Raw genomic sequence first — 23,732 nt, forward strand, 5'->3', positions numbered from 1 at the left:
CAATAGTTCTAGCTTGCAGATTATTATGGATAGCACATTAAAAATTAAAGGTAAAAAGGCCTGTGGCAGAGGATATACACCAATCAGAGATCCTTATTTTACATTTGTGTATACATCCTGGCAACCAAAAATGTATATTCTCTTCATTTTATTAGTACTTATGACTGATTTTTTTAATCATTAAATGAAATTGAAATTGGTCCAGTGCTGAGTAAGAGAGCTGCAGCTGCAAGACTAGCTGCAATGTAACCACTGGGGCACGTATGCAGCGTCAATGTCCATTCACTAGAAGTGCTTGTTTTTTCCACTAGTAGGCTCAGATTATTATTCTTAGTGTCTGAAATCATTATGGACAGGATCCCTACAAAGATAGATCTTTTTATAACAGAGTTAGATTCTTTTTGTTTAACTAGAAACAGCCCAGAAATCACTGCCGCCACACCTACCAGACTTTATCTAAATAAACTCTGATTTGGCTGAATTAAACCCTTAATTCACAGATGTGAAAATATGCTATAACACTAAAATTACTGTTTATGTGAAAGGAGTCTGGTGGCAATAGTAATTTCTGGGCTGTTGCTGGTTAAATAAAAAGGATTTTACTGTTTAACAAAAAGGTCTATCTCTGTAGGAATGCTTTCTGAAATGTTGTCAAGACACTGATCTGAGCCCATCAGTGGTAAAAAAAAAACAACAGCAACATTTACAACGGATGTACATTGACAGTGCAAACATGCCCCGAGCGGTTTCACTGCAGTCCTGTTGCTCAGTACTGGACCAATTTTGAGAAGTATTGTTCCCATTAGCCACTTCAACACAAACACATGGAAAGATAGGGTCCAGGTTAAAATAAAATACCAAAGATGTCCTTTAAGACTTCATCACATTCCTTTCACTGGTCAATCTTCTTAATATTGCATATACAGTAGAGCGCTATGGCAGAGTGATTGACCACCGGGCCACAGTACTGCTTAAGGACTGCCTCAAGGTCACTGCTACTACACTGCAGAGGAGCACCTGTGTGAGTAGTGGTGTGTATATGTGTGTGTGTGTGTGTGTGTGTGTGTGTGTGTGTGTCTGCCCACGATGGGGTTTTGCTCCCTCGCAGAGCAAAATGGCTGTATATCATTTATAATATGTCCTTTGAGAGCCATCTCTCTCTTCTTCACTGCCTTCTATTTCATTCCCTCTCTTTTTCTACCTCTTCTATCCCTTTTACAGAGCCACTAGGGGAAGGGAGGAGAGGGGAGGGCAGAGAGGAGAGAAGGAGAGGAGGAGAAGGAGGTGCAGAGCAGGAGAAATTGTCCTTATTAAAGAGACGGCTGCTCCATGTGAGAGATCCCTTGTGGGATAGAGATTAAATAGACTGCGTCAGAGGGGAACACGCTCCTGGTGCTGCGACTGGAGGACGCGATAAGTATGTTCATCAGGGAAGGAGGGAGGAAAAGAAACGGAGCAAGGAGGAGAGTTGGGATGAGGGACAAACAGACAAGAAAATGTAGAAGAGAAGGAGAAGGAACAACAGGGTAAAGATTAGAAGGGGAGAATGTGCAGGAATGTTGCAGCACACAGACTGAAACATGGACTATATTTTAAGGGAGGGATAAAAAAAGATTAGAAGGAAAACAGGGAGGAGGTGGGTGTGAATGGAGGAAAATGAGAAAGAAAGGAGATGAAATAGGAGAACGGGAGAGGTGTTTCAACCAAACACTGCAGTCAGAGAGAGGATAGAGGGAGAGGAGGAGATAGAGCAAAGGTAGGAAGAGGTAGATGAAAGATGAGTGGGGCAAACAGTTTCCTGAGTTATGTAAAGAATTCATAATGGCCTCATCATGGGAGCAGGACTGTGAAAAAATAATGGACGCTGCCATCACGACGTCACCCATTGGTTTGTGGACTCCAGTTCTGAAGCCTTAAGTGTGGCATTTTGCCTGCTGCCATCTTGGATTTTTGGAGCCAGAACTGACGCTGGGAAGGAGCGAGGTGATGCCGAGCAGACGGCCTGTCATGCAAAGCAGCCACATCCTTAATTATGATCAACTTTAACCCTTAATAAAATGTAAGTGGGTGGGTTATATAAAAGTTTTTTAAGAATGGGGTCTATGGGGATTGACCTGTTTTTGGGGCCAAACTCGAGGGGCCGTTCAGGAAATTGCAGTTTTTGGCACTTTTGTCCTGGCTTCATTTTTCAGCCCTGAAGATTGCCTCTTGTACAGAACATAGCGACTAAGATATGTAAGACAAATAGGAAGATTCATGGTAGCATGGCACTGTTTTGATGCTATGTTTTATGAACCCCTGTATTGTTTAGATGAGTAAATTTCTTTGGTCATGTGGCTGGCCGCTTGCATTTTTTTTTCTCTCACAATGGTTTTGGACATAAAAACCAAAACCAAAACTCATATAATTTTCAGGAGATTTTGCTATTGTTAATGGTTTTATTGTTTCACTGTGTAACTGTGAATGTTTGGTTCAAGATAAATGCGGTTATCATTGCTCTTATTTAGGATAAACATCATTATTGTTGGCCTCCATGGGCCCCTCCTGTCTGTATGTGCAAAAGAACGCAACTGCAGAATAGAAAAAAGGAAGATAAGTAAAAGGTTATATTTTTGGATTGAGAGTACACTTCACTCATGCAATGGGCCCTTCACAAAATGGAATAAACACAGTGCACCTGAGGTATCCAAAGAAGACCTGTATGTGACTACTACTAAGACCCAACAGCACTTCTACTCCTTTCTCTTCAGAAGTAGAAAGATGTTATAAATGTTTCCTACATCTGTCCTTTTCCTGCTACGCCTACATTTTTTTTCTTTTGTGTTCTCTGTCTACAATTTCTGCCAATGCAACACATACACATCATAACATCTGTGTCCTTGACATCAAGACAATGTCACTAGAAGAATGGATGTGCGCAAACAAATCATTTGTTACAGATCAATAGATTCATACAGTATGTGAGACCCTATGATGTGTGTGTGTTTGTGTATGTGTGGTATATAACCCCATTTGGATAAACTAGTCAAGTGTTAACCCTCAGTGAGAGGACTGTTAACTCAAGAACCACCACCAACATCCTTTCATGACAAACACGGGCATTATGTATGATGTTCTGGCCACCATCCACCACTGTCATTACTGCCACAAATAGCAATGCAGGACATTCCCCCCAGAGATCTGCTATGAACACCACTCTCTTCAACCTACCGATGGTCACCTGCATTTCTACAAGACATTTTTTCCCACTTGTCAAAGTCTACTGTGCTCTATGTTAACAGAGGTGAATCAGTCCAGTGCCAAAATGACTGTTCCTGTTCCAATTTCAACAAAGACAAAAGGTATAATATCAATTGAAAATCAAGTCTACAGACTGGCAATATATATTTTAATGGATTTAAGACAAAAGGAAGTTTAGAAATGGTGTGCTACTTTTCCAACAGTACTGCATTGTTACTAACTCAATGAAAGAAGTGAGAGCAGAAGAGAGAGATGATGAAGGTTATACATGTGGAGCAGGTCTATTTAGGCTACGCTGTACACCGGCCCACTGGGATACCAGCGACCGACCAGCACACCGAAATAGAAATGGGAGCAAGGGAGGGAGAATGGAGGAGAGGTAAGGTGTGGTGAGACAGAGGAATGGGAGGTAGAGACGGAGAGGAAGGGCAGGTGGAAGGGTTGATGAGGAGGAGGTCTGGAGGGGACAAGAAGGAGAAGGAGGGAGGAAGTAAGATGATTTAAGAGAGAGGACATCCATAATAGAGTTGTGAAGTGAGAGGAAATATTTTTGCCATTTTTTAAGTTTTCTTTTAAGGCTTTGACATTTAAAAATCAAACACAGTACACTGGCTTTCTTGCCAAGAGTTACATGAAAAGACCTATGCCACATCTTTACAGGAGAGAGGTGTCAATCTTTTTATCTAACATCCGGCAAGAAACTGAATGAGTGCAATTATGTAACAGTTCTGTAAGTTATGGCCGTCATTTTTATTATTTAAACTTTTTTGTGAAATAATATTCTTTTCTATTTTCCAATACCCATCACTGTCTGCTACTGTTGCTATGGAGAAGAGGTCAGTCAGTCGTGAATCACACCTGAAGATAATTAAAAACGCTTTGCTGTTTCAGTTGAGAACGAAGCATCGAACCGATCAAAAGTGAACCAGAATCTGTCCATTTAATTTTCTATGGGAGTCGTAATTACCTTCTGTCCATATGTGCACAGACTTGTACCTAATACCTTTTTTCTAAGATCCAGATATTTTCTTACACAGTTGCTCATTTTTTGGTACTGATCATTAACTGTGATATGCCAACTGAAGCCTGAACAACCTGCCATTGTCTGCACGGAAAACAAAAGGGGCTCTTATTTTCAGAGGTATGCAAGCCTAAAATAAATGTTCCCATTGAACAATCTGAAAAGATGAAGAGGAGGAGAAAAACAGGTGGATTGGAGACAGGAGGTGGAGTTGTCAAAATTATTAACCTGGCATGGACAATTATTGTCATTTTAGTCAGGATACAGAGTAGATGATATGACAGATATACATTTAAGGTATATGTGTTTATATTAGACTGGAGATCATTACATTTTAGATAGTTTTGGTGTGCTTGAGATGCTGGTAAACATCTGTTATGGACTTCATTAAATACCACTGGTTTAAAACTGTCTCTAGAGGTTGGGGGAAGGTGATGTCAAGGGTGATGGAGGTAAAGTGCCTCAGTGCAACTGAGGCCAAGGGGAGGTGAGGGGGAAAATGGAGGTAGTAAGAAGACTGAAATGGGAAGTGGTGATATTGTAGAGAACAAAGAAAAAATATTACTCAAAAAAAGGGGTGAGAGTGAGGATATGAAATCAATGTATTTTGGCTGGTTAGTTGGAAATAAAATAGCTAAATCCCAGGCTGGCTACAGAATAAATTATTTAAAAGAAAAACTGCTGAATTTTACTCTGGGATTGAATTCCTACTACCTATTCAGAGTTCTTGCTGTATTAATTATATTTGGTGCTATCTATCCTCAGCATGCATAAGACAGCGTTTCATTCCATCACCTTGGTGTGTAAAGTCAGACTGATGGACAGCTCCACAGACGGAATACTGGAAGTTATAAAAAGGCGGCTATGACATTTATGAGGCCGATCTTTTAGGGGTGCTGGTGGGTGTTCAGTTAAAAAATCCCAGAATTGATTAGTACTATATCAAATTCAGCTTATAGTTGTGCATGTTTAAAACATTAATTTCCAATATTGGGTTATTTTACCCAAATCTGCAGTCAGATCTGAACTGTCTGAAAAGCTTACCACCATAGTTTTGTGAGGTAGACAGACTCTTTGCATATAATGTGGTTTTCACACGCATCTATATTTACTCCTCTTTCCCGCATGGTCTCATCAAGTACCCTCCTGCCCTCCCTTTCTCACAACATCAAAGGCTATCAATGCCCCAAGCATCTCTTCATCCTCCCGACCCTCAAGGAATGGCTCTGCCCTGAGCTCTCTCTCTCACAATTCCTTGCTCCGTACCCGGGAGGATCCACCGATGTGCTGCGACTCTCGACAGTCTACAGTACAGAAAATAGCTACACTGTGAGCATCCAACAAACGTCTTTCCTCCTATCTCTAGAGAAGCAGGGCCCTTGCTCGTAAACTAAGCTGTAGCCTGACATCCCATCTGGCCCCTGAATGACTCATGCCATTCACCCGCTGGCTGCCTGAGGGAAATGCTAGCTTCTTCACCCCACAGTCACCTACAAGGCCACACATAGGTAACTACATCCTGGTTGCAGATATACAGTACACGGAAGCAGCTACTGAGAAACTGGGAGGGTATGAAACAGAGAATCCAAGCACGTTACAGAATTAGATGTGCCACCTAATCCCCATTCATGTCATCATCTTCATCTTAAAAGGTATCTGCAATTTGGATTTGATTAAAAAAAATCCTCTCATGTGATATTTATGTTTTAACCTCACTTTATGTAGAACATTCCTCCACTATGGGTTCAGAAAATTGTTCATCCACCAGGGTCATGAAACCTTAGACAATGATTAATGCCTGAAGAAATGAGCTTCTTTTAGCTCTTAAATGTTTAGATTGATAATGTTATTTGGTTTTCTTTATAGCTATCGTAAGCATAATGTGTATTGTGTGTGGGAGCTGTTGTAGCAGTCCTCAGCCATATATTCTCCAACGTCTCTGCTTGGAGATGCAGTGAGTACTGGATACTCTAACATTCAGTCACATATAACTTATATTCCTTCTGCAGGGTTCTTGCGCCATTTAACAGTCAAATTCAATTAAAGGCCTGAAGTAAATATAGTTTAGGACCCCCCAAAAAAACAAAACTTAACTGTTCAATTAACCTATCAGAGAACACATCAAGCACACTGCTGAGCTTAATAATAAAAGTCCTCAGAACAGCTTGTCCCAAGCCAAAGAGCTGAAAAGAGAATGCACAAGCCTTTGAAAACCACACAAATGCGAAAGTCTTTAAGAAAAAATTACAGCTGGCTTCATTTCCTGCTGACACTAACCACTTCCTAAACTTATCTTCCTCCAGCCATTTGCCATTATTAAACTTACATCTCCCCATCTTAGCTCATCTCTAGCTTGTTAGCTAGCTAGCAACCATGACTGACGGTAATGAAAACATGACACGCAGCCAGGCAACATATATATCTAGCTAAAGTAACGTAAAATTTGTATTAATTGCAAGACTTTCATTGTCTAATATCAAGTTACTCAAATAAATATATGCTATCGAACGTTTTACTGCAGGCTACTGTGAATGACAATTTTCCCATCAGCCTTAAATGCACTATCTACAAGTTTAATACCTACTGCAAATTCATGGTAAATGTAAGACAATTTATGTCCCTAATTTTCTTGATTTTATTTTAAGTAATTTTAAGACTTTCTAAGGAGCCCTGGGAACACTGTATTAAATTATTGTTTAAAAACTGCCTCTGAAAATGTCTGCTGCTGTTCCTGGGCCACTATTAGTGCCTTCTTTGGTTAATGTACTGTAGCAATGATGTGGCAAGAGCCTGCTGTATCTAAATGCATGTGGTTGAGAGTGCAACCTCTTCAGTGGTTGCATCTCCATACTTACAGAGCCATTATGTATTTATGTTGCATAATGGGCGAAAGCCATTCATGAACTGTTAGTATCATGTGAATGGGCTGGTATAGGCCACAGTATACAAGGCTAATAGGTCAACTGTGCTCAGGGCCTCTTACCATCAAATACAGTCCCCTGGGACACATACACATACCACACATGATGACAGCAAGCCATACAGAATACCTTCAAGGATAATTACCATGATCATATTTCAGAGGTAGCATATGTTCTGTGGAGCAACCTCGAACGACAACAGGGGACCCACACAGCATAAACATAGAAGCACCTGGGATCACTAATGCAAATAGCACCAGATACCATTACTCTAAGTAAATGTTCCAGTGAGAGACAAACAATTCATCATAACAATTAATAATTATAACCATGGAAGCGAGAAGAGGAGCATCCTGCTTGTTAGCACCAGGGCAAGATTTCCACCAAAACATGGCAAACTTGTTACATGGATCTACCCATCGAAAGTGTCAACACACAATAATACGGAAGCACCTCATTTATCCAAAAATTACTGAGTGCCGCACAAGATACACAATGCTTTCTTGAAAATGCAATTAAGTCCCAAAATAATTAATGGTTCCCACACATTTAAGACTGTATTGTAGTGTTTTGAAAACCCTGCAGAGAATCTGTATTTACATACACTCAGAATTGCTCCTCAGAACCACATACAGTATTTTTTCATTTCTTTTCTATCTTTTTATTATTTTTATTTTACCCATTGAGCATATCAAGAAAGGAGGAACTACAATTTTGCACTGTGATCCAGAGGATGTGTCATGATGGAAGTCTTAAATTGAAATATGAAAATACACTGGTACACATTTAATATAAGAATTTGCAATGTTTTAAATGAGCTACATCAAGTAAATATGTGTTTTACGTGTAAGGGCCCTGACGCACCAGGCCAACAGTCGGCCGTCTGTCAATGTCAGGCCGTCTGTGACCGTCTGTCGCCCTACTTTTTGTGTCGTGTCCTGCACCAGTCAGCTGCTTTTTGGCAGTTTGGCTCAGTGCACAAGAAAAGTAACAGAAGTCGAGGAAAGTAAACAAACAAACGATTTAAGTCAAGGCATTGTAAGATCAAAACAAACATGTTATGAAGGTAAGACTTCTTTTAGCCATTGAGGTCTTTAGCAGAAACTGTTTGTAGCTGTTTGTGTTGTTGTTTGTGGGCGCACAGTAAATATCATTTGTTTTATTAACATCTAGTTGTGTGGTTCATGTGCTAACTGGCTAACCTTTTTAATCCCTTCTGTCCATCTTCTGCATTCTCTTTAAATGACGAATACTAGGGCTGCACGATATCAGGGAAAATGTGCGATAAGCTATCATGTTGTTGAATATTGTGATGACAATATGACTCGTGATAGATAGGTTTGCACTGCCAATACAGACTCCAGACAGTGATTAGCCTATACACACTGAATTAGAAAAAAATGAAATGCAGTAATGTTGATAGGTTTTCAATGTGGTGAGTCCACAGCACCAACAGGTGGTCATTTGAGTGGGTCCCCAAATTAAATTTGTGTTTTTGATAAATTGTAGTATTAAACTAATGTATTTTTATGTGAAATGGTTCCTCTGCACTGGAATATTTATATACATGTTGGTCTGAGTTTAGAGAGCAACAGATTCATCTACCCAGTATAAGGTCAGTCACTGTTGATACATGATTGTAATTTGTGAAAATCCCAAAAAATAGAATTTCTTTGGATAATCAATAAAAGTTTAAATAAATTACTGTATAGATTTAATAGTTCCTTTGGATAAATGTGCTGATTCTCCTTCATTTTCAGAAGAGTTCTTATGAGTTCTTTTCACTTTTTGAGACTATGAATAAAACGGGCGACAACAGGAACAAAACTAGTCTTGACATGTATGGTAAGAAAACGGTGGCCGCCTGTAAAAACATTTTTTTCAATCTAAAGTGTCCCCTGGACAGTAAAACATTATTGGGTCATCACTGACTTGAGTCAGTGCAGTATCCATCAGTAGCACAGTCACATTACCACAATGTAGCATCATCAGGGGAAAAAGAAACACGGCGCTTCCCCTGAATGGCAAAGCATCATCGTTACTGACATGAATGAATACAGCATCTGCTGTCACAGCAGACGTAAGATAACAGGAATGTCTGTCACAATACCCTACATTTTCATGAATTCGAGTACATTTTCTGAACCTTAAAATACAAAGTTATTGCCTAATGGCGGTCCCCGGGATGTCCACGCCACCCTGAAGCTTTTATCGGGAAACAGTGGCGCACCGAGCTTCAGATAAGGACAGGTGGGCGGGCGGACAGATGTCAGATCTGTGTTGTGCACCAGAACAAATAATCCGCGACACATACGAGTTTATTCATTCATTCGTTCATTCATTAATTTTCCATAACCACCTGTTAAGGGTCACAGGAGGGCTGGAGCCTATCCTAGCTGACATTAGGCAAGAGGCGGGGCACACCCTGGACAAGTCACTAGACGATCGTGGGCACATCACAAACAGTATGATAAGAACATCCAAAACACAAGTTTGATTCTCAGTGGTTTCTGTGACATGATATATACTTTCAAAATTAGTAGGCCTGAAGTCAACCAAGGCCACCGTTAAAATGACAAGTAGCGTGTGAATGCATGGCACATGTAAATATACTATTTACTGCAGTTCATACTGTTTTTTGTGACATAATGTGCATGTTGATGAAAGTAAATTTTTTACTGCATTGTGCAACTCTAACGAACACTAGAGCCACCTGCTGGTATTAAGAGTTATTCCCTCTCACGCAGGCGTAGAGCGAATGTGCTTGTTGGCTGCTGGCTGTAGTTTTTGCGGTATGTTCAAGAATAACTTTTTGGCCAAGAAACAGGTGACGTAAGGCGCAGCAACAGTCGGCCTTTGTCACCATTATCTTTTTATGTCTGTTTGGTGTCCGGTGCTTTTCTGAAGTGTCAGAGATAATGTTGCACATACAGTTGTGCTGGTGAAAGGTTCAACAAATCAGATTCCCCATAACAAAAAGCATGTTAAAAATGACACTATCACTGTTTCTATACAGTGAGTTTAATTACACTCATTTTAGTTTTATTGCAAGTCTGCAGGCTGTGATCCTGAGTTAGTGTTTAGCGCACTGATAAAATGTAATGTTCTCTAATCAGGATGCTCATGAGAATGGGAAAATGAAATTGTAATTTTATGTCTGCAATGATAATTTTTATTGTTAGTTCAAATTCAGTTTCATTTCTGTGTCGCTATAACACTGCAGGCATTCTTTCACACTGATGTTGCAAATATGGTGACGAGCAACAGGCACAGCATCCCTTATCTGAGTTAGTGTTCGTCAGTGCCTTTATTCTATCAATCTATTCAATTTGCTCTGTATTCACTCTTAATTCAACTCTTGTGCCTCTGAGCGTTCTCTGGGTTTATCTAGTTTACTCTGCCGTTGTCTTGCCGCAGGTATTACCACCAGCTGACCTAGAAGTGGTGCTATTGGATGAGAGGACCAGGGAACACAATCTTCTCTGACTATCAGCCTATAAGGTTACAGGTTACCTCCGATGTCACACAGGTGACGCTACATGAATACTGATCAATGATCCCTACATCAGGGGAGGTGGATGATTTCAACACGGTTATAAATATTCAAGACACAGATGAAGCCATTAGAGAGGTCTGTTTTTTGTATGCTCGCTGTGCTGCAGCTGGGGATGAAGCAACAAAAAATTCTAATCCTATGTAATATGTAGGCTGAGCCGTTTAACATTAGATGTCTGCATGAATATTTTAATATCCTGAAGAGGATGTGTAACATAACTTAGGTGGGTAAGTGATAAAATGCATGTAAAGGGATTCATACAAGGTGTTTAAGTGTGCCAGACACTTAAAATTAATGCTTTTGAGACATTTTCAAGGTCATTTTTAACCATATTTTACACTGATTTTTTGGAATAAATTATCTTCTTTCTTATTCAAGAATTGAAGATAAGTAAAAACCTAAGTAGTAAGTATTCCCTCCCATGCAGAGGTAGGTTTTATGCAGGATTATGGTTATTAAAATGAGTTAGATTAATCTACATTTTGCCAACAGGTAAGTACAGTATATAAGGTAAAAAGACAGCATTAGGTGTAGTTGTAGGTTTAAGAGCTTGACTAATTTGAAGAAACTAAAAGATGAATAAATTAAAATTAGATCAAATGTGCCAATTCAAATTTAAAACTATTTAATGACTTTTAATGGCTGATTCAAGACATTTTGCGATTTTAAGGACCTGCAGACAGCCTGTCATGGTGTTTTACCAAAACCAACCTACACCTAAAAACAGAGAAAGGAAATATCTGGCATTTGCACTGCAGACATGAAATAATAACTGTATTTTCAAATAGTTTCACAGAAAATACATAAATAGGAAACAGTCGCGTACCTGTTTCCTATTCATTATTACTGTCATTGTGTTTTGTGCTTTCTCATTCCACTCGTGCCCAGTCCATATGTGCAGACGACACAGCAAATCCCACGTGGCCAAAACCTTTACTGTATTGCCCCAGAGACCTGCTCCTCAATAAGGCTACAGCTGATTGGCTGATGGGATGGGAGAATGACAAGGGAGGGTGGGGGGACTTCAGAGTGAAGGAGGCTAAACTGTCCAGAGAGATTTCAATGCATACTAAGCAGGCCGAACACTAACGTGCTGCGAAGAATTTTCATTAGTCCCTTCAAACAGGACTCCCTCCCCTGACTGCTGTTCTGACGCTGTGCTTACGCATTTCTCCAGGTGCTTTAGAAGGTTTGTGCATGTCTGTGCTTTTACTAGGGTTTTTTATAACAAATAAAACCCATAACCCAGTAAATAATAATTCATATCCAAACTAACAGTTGATACAATGAAAGTCTAGCATCAATCTTGTGACCGGCTCAACATACTGTCTTTAAACACATTCCTCAAGATCATTAGATACACACTGGTGCACACAAACTCATATGCACACCCAAGCATGTGCACAGACAAAAACTGGGACTTACCTTCTGTGGGTGAGGTTTTCAGTCGTTTGCACAGTCCCTCTACGCCCATGTAGTCCTCCTGGAGCTTGACCACCGCCTCTGTGCCACGCAGCTCCATGAGCGAGCGCAGCTCCATGAGCGAGCAGCCGAAGCCTGCCGCATGGTTGCCCTCGTTTCTTTGGTTCTTGGCATAAAAATCGCTGTTGGACATGTCCCCCATGATGTCAGCTAGTCAAGTCAGTTAGATAAGTGTTTGTTATTGCTTATAGATCAATCAAAAAGCTTGCACAACAGAGAGAGGAGCTCAGTCTCATCCCAAAAAAAATCCAAAATAGGTATCAAGCAAGCAACAGCAACCAAAACAGGGAAAAAAGAATGCCACTTGTAGGTAAAGTAGGCAGAGAGAGAGATTAAAAAGGGGGGAAAAATCCGTGGGCATCAATCGATGAGCTGCTTCTCTGTTTCAGGGGAGACTGTCAGATAATGGCAGACCCAAAACCATCAAAGAGAAGAAACAGAAGAAGAGGAGAAAGAGCAGCAGAGAACGAGGAGAGGAGGGGATGACGACACACAAGTGGGGAGCATCCAGGTGAGCGTTGGACAGCCCCAGTGGTCAGGTCCTGAGAAGGGCAATGATGGTGGTTGCAAGTCCTGTTGGTCTCAGGCTCACCACGGCTGCAGTCCAGACCCGCTCCATGTGTGGCTTCCCATTGCTGCTATTCTGCTGTTGCCTCCGCTGCCTCTCCGTCTCTACATGGTGGTCTTCCCCATCACTGCTACAGAGAGAGAGAGAGAGAGAGGGAGAGGGAGAGAGGGATGAATTCGAGAGATGAATTCAAAAAGGACAGAAGGTGAGGGTGGAGGAGGGAGAGAGACACAGAAAGAGAGCACAAGGATGAGCGTTGCGTTCTCAGGGCAGGGGTGAATGCAGCGGTAGATGGTGCACGGCTGAAGGACAGCCTCTCCTGGTCGCTGCAGTAACTGTGGCTCTGCTGTCTCTTTCTACTGCTGCTGCTGCTGCTGCTGCTGCTGCTGCTACTGGTGCTGCTAACCTCATTCTGAGGACACGCCAACTGCCAGGGAGAGAGAGAGGGAGAGAGAGGATACGAAAGAGAGGGAGGGCGTAGAGGAGAGGATGCTCCTTTCTGGTGCAGAGCGGAGAGGAGTTGTGCGCGGGTGGGAGGCTGGGGCTGCTCTGACGACAAAGCGGAGAGGCAGCACGTAACGCTGCGCTGTCATGGGGAGGATGGGCTGAGCTGTGGAGCTGCTGCTGCTGCTGCTATCTCACCTCTAGTTCTCTCTCAATCCACAGTAAGTGACCTCTCCTATGCAGTCACTCTATCTCAGTGATCCCTTCCTCTCTGCCAGTTGTCTTGTCATGCCTTGCATTAATGATTTTCCTCCATGTCTCCTGCCCTGTGGCCTTAGGGCTACACTCAGAGAAGAAACTTCTACAATGTTAAGGTGTTATAATTGAAGGCCTGTGACCAGTTTTTATCAATTGCAAGTATATTACAATCATGGACCAAATTTCTTGGTGTCAAAGTATGAGGCAGGCTTAATTTTATGTCTTCTTATTCTTGACAAATCCTATGAAAAGACTGTAACCAACATTTGGTTTGTCAATCTGTCAACACTTTTTTTGTCTTCCCCTCACTGTCCTTGGCACCCCAAGCATATATTTCCAAACTGAAAATGTAAATATTCAAAAATAGATGACATATACAGTTAAATTCAATAAGCATAAGATAATTTTCTGAAACCAATGGATATTACAGTTATTAGCAAGTTACTCAAGAAGCCATGGTTCAGTAACAGTCCAGCCGCCAGAGGAAAATGTTGGTACTCGATTAATTGAATTTTAATCTAGATTACACTTTGGGCTTTCAACAATTATGAATCGACATAAAACGATTATGCGCTTCTTGTCAGTTTACTCTCGTTGTCTTGTGTTGCAAATCAAACCCACCAGGAAGCCGCGCATGCGCAATACCTCCCCCTCCCCTCCTCTTTTCACTCCACGAGCCAGTCAAGTAGGGGAACTACGAGTAATGTGAGGGGCAGGTGATCATGGAAGGTTTCAAAAACAGCGTGCGGAAAATGGCAGAGGGAGAGCGAGAGAGGTTGGTCTGTGCGTGCGTGTGTGCGTGCGTGCATGCGTGTGTGTGTGAGTGTGTGTGTACGCATCGGGGCCGAACTCCGCTGTGCACGATACAGAGATGTAGATATGTATGTAGAGACAGAAATGACATGCCATCCTATAAACAATATAAGTCATCATGTGTGATCATAATCGTTTGCATAATCGAGATTTCAATTTGGACCAAAATAATCGTGATTATTATATTTTCCATAATCGAGCAGCCCTACTGCATATGCTATATTTGTACATTTCATATGTACAGTATCATATCAATGTTTATTAAGCGACATAGCTCTGATTACATGTTACGAGCTGAGTTTTCTCATCAGGAGGAGGAGGAGGGGAGAGTGGATGGTTCGACACCCAGGCAAGATCGCTTCTAAACTGCAGATCACTGTTCGAGACCAAGATCAATAACGGTTGTTTTTTAGCTAGCATTTCTTCAGCCATGACTGTGTCACAAAATGTCCATGAAATGTCCTCTTCTTTCCACAAATGATAAATGCTAAGCTACACATTATCAAGACAGCGGGAGAATGTTAAAGATGTATCTTAGCATCGTCACTAGGCAATGGCTGGAGTTGCTGGGCATTTCCATGAATGCATTTTTGTGCTTAACCTTACCCACACTTAAACCACTTAAACCACAACAACCAACGTTTTTGAAACATAAAGGTTCAAAATATCTGCTACATAATAACATGTACAGATGTTACATATGCATGATTTTGTACAACGTACAATGGCAACACTTATTCTGGAAGTTGTGTTGTCAAGAAATATCTGGTACTCTAGTGAGTATTTTTTCTTTGCACCTGGGCTCAAAGCAAATGTCTGTGCCCAGGTTCACTATAATAAAGTAACTAACATGTCACTCAGCACAATGGTGTGGCTCATTATTGTGTTTTTAATAGTTTTTGGACAACAATAGAGGTGTATGGCTCAGAGGAATAAGCAGCACAAGCAATACCTGTTAATGGGATCATCTATTGTTAGTCTTTTCATGAGATGAGGAAAAATAGAATACAGTCATCCTTTTTGTTTAAATCACCAGTTTCACACAATCTACCCTCCTCCACACATACATGCAACATTACAATGCAATGCACAAGACGCTAATTATCTGTCACCACTGATTTACATCTGTGCCTCCATTTCCAATAAGTGACATCAGTGGCCAGTAAACGTCTGGCTTACAGCAGCCCTACATCACTTCCCACCCACTCAGGGGAAAACCTGGAATCAAGACGCCACTGTATTGCATCATGCTGAACGCTACAGTAAATCAATAACAAAGCACAAAAACTGGCTGGCTATATCATCTCTCCGTCATCTGTAATACACAGTAATAATACTTCTCTATGAGGAACACTACACCGATAGCATGGCCAGTCACTCCATTTAATAAACAAGCTATAAAATCATACAATGAATGATTTGGTCATTCATTCTTTGGAGGTCATTAGGGTTTTAGTGCAGTGTTTTACATCACACGCCAAATTCTAACATCTAAAAAGCCTGTTTCACGAGCTGAACTCTGCCTAACCAAATAATTAAATCAGCAATATAAGAAGTAAATCAAAAGGGAAATCAGCCAGAAGCAAGCAGCTACATTGTCGTGATTGTCGTGATCCACTGTCCTTTTGTTAAGCTGAAACATGCTGCTTGTGACTGCTGCTGTGACTGGTAGTGCAATCTGTGCAATCTTCTGCATGTTTAAGCTATAATAAAGATTACGTAGCAGCCCAGTCTTGTTCTTCTGAAGTTGTTTCACCATGTTGTAGGTATGCAGTAAAAATGTCATAGTATGGCCAGGTATGAAGTTTTGTAATAAAAACTATTCCCAGAACGTAAAAACATGTTGATGCTGGGACAGTTTACAAACTAAAACAAAGGTTCGCAACACAAGGTGGCTCGCTACAAGATGCAGTTTGTCCACCTATTTGGAAGCAGCAATGGAAATCAACAGAAAGTTCATTCAGCAGCAGATAAAACTCAGCAACACTGAGGTAGTTAGCACCCTTGGATTATTGATACTGGTAGCACACACTGCTTAATTCAACCAAACTGACATGATCAGCAAGGTGTCCAGTGGCAAATATCAAGCATGATGATACAGATGGGATTAGCACCAGACACAATAGTGCGCCCGGGAACAGCGGGGCACCGACCTTGTCACAGCAGGGTGGTGAGAGACCCTGCCAACACGTGAATACACATCTGTAACTCCACAGGAAGCAGTCCCATCTGTTAATGAGCTCAAGCCATTACTAAAGTGACAAAGTTAGACAGCATTGGCAATGTCACCTGGGCAGGTGTGACTTAATAAAGCTGCTAAACGTTTCTATAAAGTGTTTCCAACTAAAGCACATATTCTGTTTCTTTCCCACTTACTGATTAATATAATACATTAAATAAAATACACTGTATGTTCTAGTTTGATTGGGTTTTGGATAGTTTCTCCATTTAAAAAGAAATGGACAGCACGTGGCAGGACTGCATCTTCCTCTCAGTTTTTTCTCCAACCTTTTATGCTTCCCCCCCCTCATTCGCCTGCCGATCAGGTCCAATCAATGTTGGCGGTACTCTTTGCGTGCCAAGGCGGACATCTGTGCCGGCCAGATTCTCCAAAACCGTCAAATGAAAGCAAACAAATGCTATCCCAGGAAATTATATGTGTGTGTGTGTGTGTGTGTGTGTGTGTGTGTGTGTGTATTTGTGGGCCTGCATAGTTAATTAAGTGGCTGGCTGAGATGAGAGACTACATCTCACAGGTAATTCTGGTGGACACCATCACCAGTTATACTGGTATAATACCTCACTGTACTTCAGCAGCAAGAACATTGCTGGTTCTCTATCCTATTAGCTTGCCTATTGCAGCTTATCAGTTAATCAGTCAGATACTGTAACTGGGTAAAATGGAAACCAGCGGGGCTCCTGTAGATTGAAAACCTGCTGCCTTGATGGTTGTGGTTGAATATTCGTGCTGGCATGGCACAGAAGCACAGAGGGAGGAACAATAATGCTGATGATCGCGAGAAACAAAATTAAATAAATGCATAATTTGATGCCAAGATGCATTACATGAGTATTGATTACCAATATCCCAACACACCCCCCAAAAAAAGTTGATCCTCTCCATTATACTCTCTCTAATATAAAAAGTAAGACGGGCTTAAATACATAAATTGATTTCAAACAAACCTATCAGGAGAAGCAGCAACATCAGCAGGCTATGCTGTATAATTCATAATTCTGTCTGATTCGAGCTGTCCATCTTTTCTACATGTCATTCCTCCATCATTTTCAAGATTCTTCATGTTGAAAGAAAAAGAAATTGTGGATAATATTGCAGTATTCATGACTAATTTAACGCAGAATGTTTGAGCAGCTCCCTCCACAACATCTGCTCATTACCAACCATGTAAAGGCGGCGAGTTTTCAGCTTCACATTATCATGTTGGTGATGTAAGTGACTGGTGGCGGTGGTGGTGTTATATTCTGCTGGCGTGCAGCTGCCTATCTTTAAATTACGATGACATGTGCAGGAGTGGAAAGATTGAGATGTGGGAGGGAGGGAAATGAGAAAAGACAGAGGAGGGGGGGGGGGGGTAGAAGGAGAATGTAGATAGCAGAAGACGTTAGTTGAAAGATGGAGGAAGGCGGAGACCAAAGGAAGGGTTTAAAAGAGTAAACCAGAATTACGGAATAAAGAGGGGAGAGTGTAGAAAGAGAGAGGGGAAGGGTAAGATAGAGGTGAAGTGCACTGCTGAAGCCTGAGCTGAGTAACTTCAAAGCAAACAATGTTCTCCGTTTTATGTAATGTAAACACACACAGACACACTAACATGCATATATTTACACACAGAATTGATTTCTGCTTTTCTTGGAAAAGGAGGGCAGCTGTACGGAGAGCTATTGTTGGTGTTTTTGTACGCATTCACAGATAAACCCGCAATGAAGGCAGTGTGTTAAAATGGTTCTTCCTCACCTTTAAATAATTTGAACATCAAAGGGTGAGCAACTTTCTCCTCCTCACGTGTTGTGAATATGGAGCATTTTATGATTTGCGAAAAACCTTCTGTCTCCATATGTCCATCACCACCACTCCCAGTCGTCTTTTGTACCTGTCTGTGTGTCCCACCAATCTCTATGCTGTCATCCTGCTTACCTGTCTATCTGCAGCTGACTAAAACACTTCCCTGCTGTGCTATTCTTCTGTCTACCTCCCTGCCTACTTGCCAGTCCGTCCGCATAATTATTGGCATGCTCCCCATGGCTTGACAGTGAGTAATGAGTACAAAGACTCAAGGAGAAAGTGTAGATTTGGCAATAATTAACAGCTTTTTACCTAAAGTGCGAGAACACTTAATTGGACTTTATGAGCTCGAACACCATATGGGACCCACATTAAAACATGGAGCTCTACAGCCAGATGCTAAGACCATCTGACCACAATACTGTATAGTGTTTGCTGTTCTGTATGACTATTGAAAATAAACACAAAGAGGGATCTAGCTGAGATACAAAAAGGGCTATTAACATAAAGCCAATGCAGCAATTCCACAGTCTGTACAGCCAAGAATGTGGGGCACAACGTGTGGTGCAGTCTTTACTATCTAGCTGTAGTGTTTTTCTTACTTACACATAAATTAATATTTTGTCAGACTTTCCAGTTGTTTCTTTCATTTAAATGGAAAATGTTTGGTAAGTGCAGATTAAACAGAGAGGAAATGTACTACAATGCCACTGAGCAACCCTGCAGTACTTATTCTATTACAGTGTTGTTGCGGGGGCACTGTATTTTCTTAAGTGCATCATATACCGGCAGCCTCAGTCAATAATTTCTAAAAACAAAAGTATATATACTCAACTAATATATCACAGTCATCCTGTCTTATCAATATTTTCCAGTGGTATCAAAGGCTTAAAGATTTGATTTTAGAGCATTCATCTTAAGATTTTTTGGTTGTTATATTTATAGTGTTGTTACAAAGAGAAAAAAAATCAGGCAACTTTATGTAATTGTGTCTTGATGACATCATCATCTCAGTCTCGCTTTCTCTATCCATATTCAGCAGAGTCCCATTCTCTCTTAGCATCAATTTTACCTGTAATTTTAATTCCTCTATGTATCGTGCCTAGTAAGTCGCTGCTGTGTCTCCCTGTTCTGATCTCTGATTATAAAGAACAAGTGTTAATGATCAAACGGTGCTCTGCAATAATTGCTGCTTTCTCCTTAATGAGAAGTTCCTGGCCTGACAAGCAGTGCTGTCCTCCACGGTGAAGCCATGCGCATTCTCTGTGTGTCTGTCTCAAAATGTCCTTGAGCACAGTGAGGCAGAGCTGAGGTAGGAGCTGTGCCCACTGCACCACTGCCAGCAGCAGCACTGGCATACAGCTCCCCCTGCCTGTGACAAGAAATAGTTCAGGAGACTCTGCTGAGCACAGAGCTGCTCTCTCCGCACACCTGCATGTCCGAAAGTATCACATCAAAAGCACCGGTCAGAATCTGTCTGTAACAAGGTGTTCACATGGGAGAGAACAACATGAACACCTTACAGTGTGATGCAGTCGATAGAACGCCACCACACAGTACAGCCTCAGAAATGACAATCAACAGCTCTCTGACAAAAATAGAAGCATCATTCAGAGCAATGCTTTTGGATGGGGCTGTATTAGATTGTGAATGTGCTTATAGTGTGTCTACTCCTTGTTGGCTACAGCATATACAAAGGAAGGGACTTGCTGAATCTGTTTGTTGGTTACGTCACTGATTGGTTGAGAGTGGTATCACAATGCCGATGGCAGAGATCGAAAAAATAAATGCCTACTTTGACTTAATAACAGTGTTTGAGCACATATTTATGTTGCAGTGCTGCTTGGGAAGTGAAATAAACTCAGTGAACTCAAAAAAAAAAAGAAAAAAAAAGGGAACCTTACTGTTTAAACATTGGTTGCATAAAACCAGTACTACACTACCATTTTTTTGCAATGTACATTTATGAAATTTAAATTTGTCTACACCTGCAATAAACGTGGTAAATTAAATCATAAATGTCAGCGAAGCAACAGAGGCAGTTACACAATGCTCAGGGAATCCCCAAACACGCACATACACGGATTGGACAGCAGCTGCATTGCAATACTGCACTGCAATATCCAAGTGCACACGCGCGCACACACAGAAAGAGAGAAAGCCACATTAACTGACATTGTCTCTGAGGTGAACTGTTACATAACAACTACACTGAGAGCCTCCTTTCAGCCACCATCAGTGCTCTCTAATTGGGTTGAAAGCAGCTGTCATGCTAACTAAGCGCAGCAGACAGAGTCTGACGAAGAAAAAGGTTATTTTGGAAAGCGATGCAGGAGCTGGAAAAGGACTGCAGCTCCAACACATTATCTGGCTGAGGGGAAGATAAAGCAGAGCAAAAAAAGGACAGAGGGATGAGTCAGAGAGAAGGACAGAGACAAAGAGAGAGAAGGATGCATTTACAAATACATAGGTCCATGTGTATGTGTGTGCTTAGGTATGTAAGCTTATAAGTGGTGAAGGGGTTTTAAAGAAAAGCAGTTGGCCAGGCAACCCTGACAGCCGCAGGGGTTGCTGTGTGTCACTGCAGAGTGAGCTTGAGAAGTGAGAAACTGAGAACAGGAGATGATATGTCATAGCTGTGAGATGACTGAGGATGAGACACTGAGCGATTTAAGCCTTTGCTCTGAGACGGTGTAATGGACCCCGTTTTTCACATCTATGAAAAATCCTTTCCTAAAGAGGACAAACAGTCCCTAAAAATATGTCAAGGTGTGCCACTGTAGGTGACTCCTTCCCCCCTCCTCTCCCCCTTAGTTCCACCTGCCTCCTTTGCCTTTCTGCTTCTGCAGCACACACGCCAATTATGGCTGGTGTACAGATGTCACCTTTACTCTCACCATAGTGCTTTCTATTTAACTGCCCGCTCACTCTCACTCTCTATCTCTTCAGCAGACCTTTTTTTTTTTCATGAACATCGCTTCATTCTTTTATAATTTATGACAAATTACTGCCTTCTCTTTTGTCCCATCCTTGTTACTGTTGTAAGGATTTCTGCTGTATTCATGGCCACCTCAGTACTTTGTCCTGGGTGTTCCTGGTGAGCAAATGGCATTATACAACATAAGCAACACTGTCAGGCTGCGGAGGGAGATATGGAGATGGAGAGTGTAATCCTGCCTGGAGCAGCTGTGTGGATGCACATTAACAACTGTAACCAAATAAATACTGACATTTTATTGCCAAGCATATTGAAATGGAACAAACAAATGTAGCATGAAAGTCATTACTATTGAAAAACTAGCTAACCCAAATGTTGTTTGTACATAATGATGTTATAATAAATAGTGGTTTAGTGTTTGCTTAATAATAGATGCTCTGGTGCTTTTACAATCTGTGGTTTTGCCTCTGCAGGAGATCATCCTGGAAATGAGGAGCTTTGCCATTTCCTGATGAATTTCCCAATCAAAGATCTGATGCTATGATTACAGACCCCCAGCCTTACTTTCCCAGAGTGTGACCTCTAATTTTCATTCACCAGGAACTTTGGAGTTGAACTAATAGTAAATTATAAAATATTGGGGAGTGAAACGAAATTAAGCTTTTTCTCTGAAGCTTTGCTATTCTGTTGTTTTATCAAATTATGTTTAAGTTAATTAAAAGACACTCGTGTAAATTACATTTATATACAACTAAACTGTTTTCATAATCATGTTGCGGTGAGAATCTAATTGCTGGTTTCCTGGGGTGGTTGGGGTGGAATTTAAGCATACAAAAGTGCAGGATGTGAGTATTGATTGCTATTATTCAATACACACACCAGAAAAAATTTGATCCTCTCCATTTCACTCTGTCCAATACAAAATGTAAGACAGGCTTGAAGACAAACCTATCAGGGGAAGCAGCAACATCTGCAAGCTACGCTGTGTAATTCATAATTCTGTCTGATTCAAGCTGACCACCTTTTCTGCATGTCCATCATTTTAAAGATTTTTCATGTTGAAAGAAAAAGAAGTTGTAGATAGAACTGCAGTATTTCATGACTAATTTAACATTAGGAACATTAACATTACAAGGCAGGGCCTACATGGTGATAGAACGGCATGAATAATGAACAGTGAGAGAGGAGTTAAAGTTGATATCAGAAACTACAGGCTCGAGAGTTTCTATCTCTTCAGATAGACGATCATAACATTGACCTCACATGCTTCTCTGGAGGCAAAAAAAAAAGGAACAGCCAAGGTACAAGCTGTGTTAAATTCTGTGTAGTCAGTAAGGTATCACCCTGTTAGGTGAAGTCTTTCCTGTAACTCCTGTAAGTAGACCCAAGGCTATGAACAGTGAAACGATCACAGACCAAACAGCGCAGTTAAGCATTCATGAATCTGAGCCAAGCACATGACAGGTACAGGGAAATAAGCACGACTCCATGCTGTTTCCTCTAACAGAAAATAATGTGATAAAACGTGTGAAAATCAATAACGTGGAGAAGCTGCAGCTACTGTATGAGTTTGGTTTTTTTTGTGTGCAAATGTTAGCACACTTAATGCCATACTAAGACGTTGAACAAGGTAAATATCACATGCTCAGCATGTTAGCATACTTACATTGCAGTCTTTCTCAAACAACTAGTGCACCTAAGTACAGTGCTGCCTCAGAGGGCTGTAGACTCTAAATCTTGTTACCTAGTTACAGGTTAAATTAAATAGCCTCACACATGCCTGCGGTACATTGTTATAATATTAAACAGCCTTGGTGAGCATTCCCAGAAAAAGGTTATGAACACAATGCCTGCTGGACTCAGTTAAAACACTATGTACAAAGAGCATTGGAAAAATGTAGTGTTGTCTTCCTTTTCACTCATGCACTTTGTAGTGATGCAACTTTCACGCCTGCCGTGCTCCTTGTTCCCACCCAGCATCAGTATCATAACCTTACCCACTTGATCAAAGTCAAACCCAGAATGAGTCTGTTTTAATCTGTTTCACCACCACATTCACTACCTTCACAGAATAATGCATCAAACAAGCGGATGACACATGTGCTTGTGGGGATTTTACTTATCCACACACACTATGACACATGGTGCAGTCCACATGTAATGTGGCTCACAGAACAGTAATGGCACTCAGAGTGATTCTAACCACATCGGTCCTGCAAAACATACTGAGTCATCATCACTTTCGAAGCTGAATGCTTAAAGCTTGTGTGTAATGAGGCAGAGACTGTTCATTTAACCTTGTAAATTCTGGTTTCGGTTATTTTTATTATCTATTTAATTAATGTTTTTTGTATAGTGACAAGTATGTAGCATAAAACAACGCCACACATTGCAGTATTTATGGCCTGAACTAATTTGTAATAACCATCCCTAGACAGGCCTTTAAAATACAAAAAAAAATCAAAAAAAA

The 23,732-nt window shown here is 41.0% G+C and overlaps 1 protein-coding gene across 7 annotated transcripts in view; it reads right to left on the reverse strand.

Annotated features, from left to right (window-relative positions):
* The window catches only part of atp2b2 (ATPase plasma membrane Ca2+ transporting 2), a 132,869-nt gene that overhangs the window by 81,604 nt on the left and 27,533 nt on the right, over positions 1-23,732 (reverse strand). For 4 of the 7 annotated variants that reach the window (XM_050038715.1, XM_050038714.1, XM_050038712.1 and 1 more), the window contains exon 1: positions 12,164-13,295. In XM_050038715.1, the coding sequence (XP_049894672.1) occupies positions 12,164-12,362 (199 nt within the window). In that variant the 5' untranslated portion in view covers positions 12,363-13,295. Of the gene's footprint in view, positions 1-12,163; positions 13,296-23,732 lie in introns of those variants that run through there. The other 3 variants (XM_050038711.1, XM_050038709.1, XM_050038710.1) reach the window with 2 other exon arrangements.

Source organism: Epinephelus moara, chromosome 24 (assembly GCF_006386435.1).
Source record: "Epinephelus moara isolate mb chromosome 24, YSFRI_EMoa_1.0, whole genome shotgun sequence".
NCBI classification, from domain to species: domain Eukaryota; kingdom Metazoa; phylum Chordata; class Actinopteri; order Perciformes; family Serranidae; genus Epinephelus; species Epinephelus moara.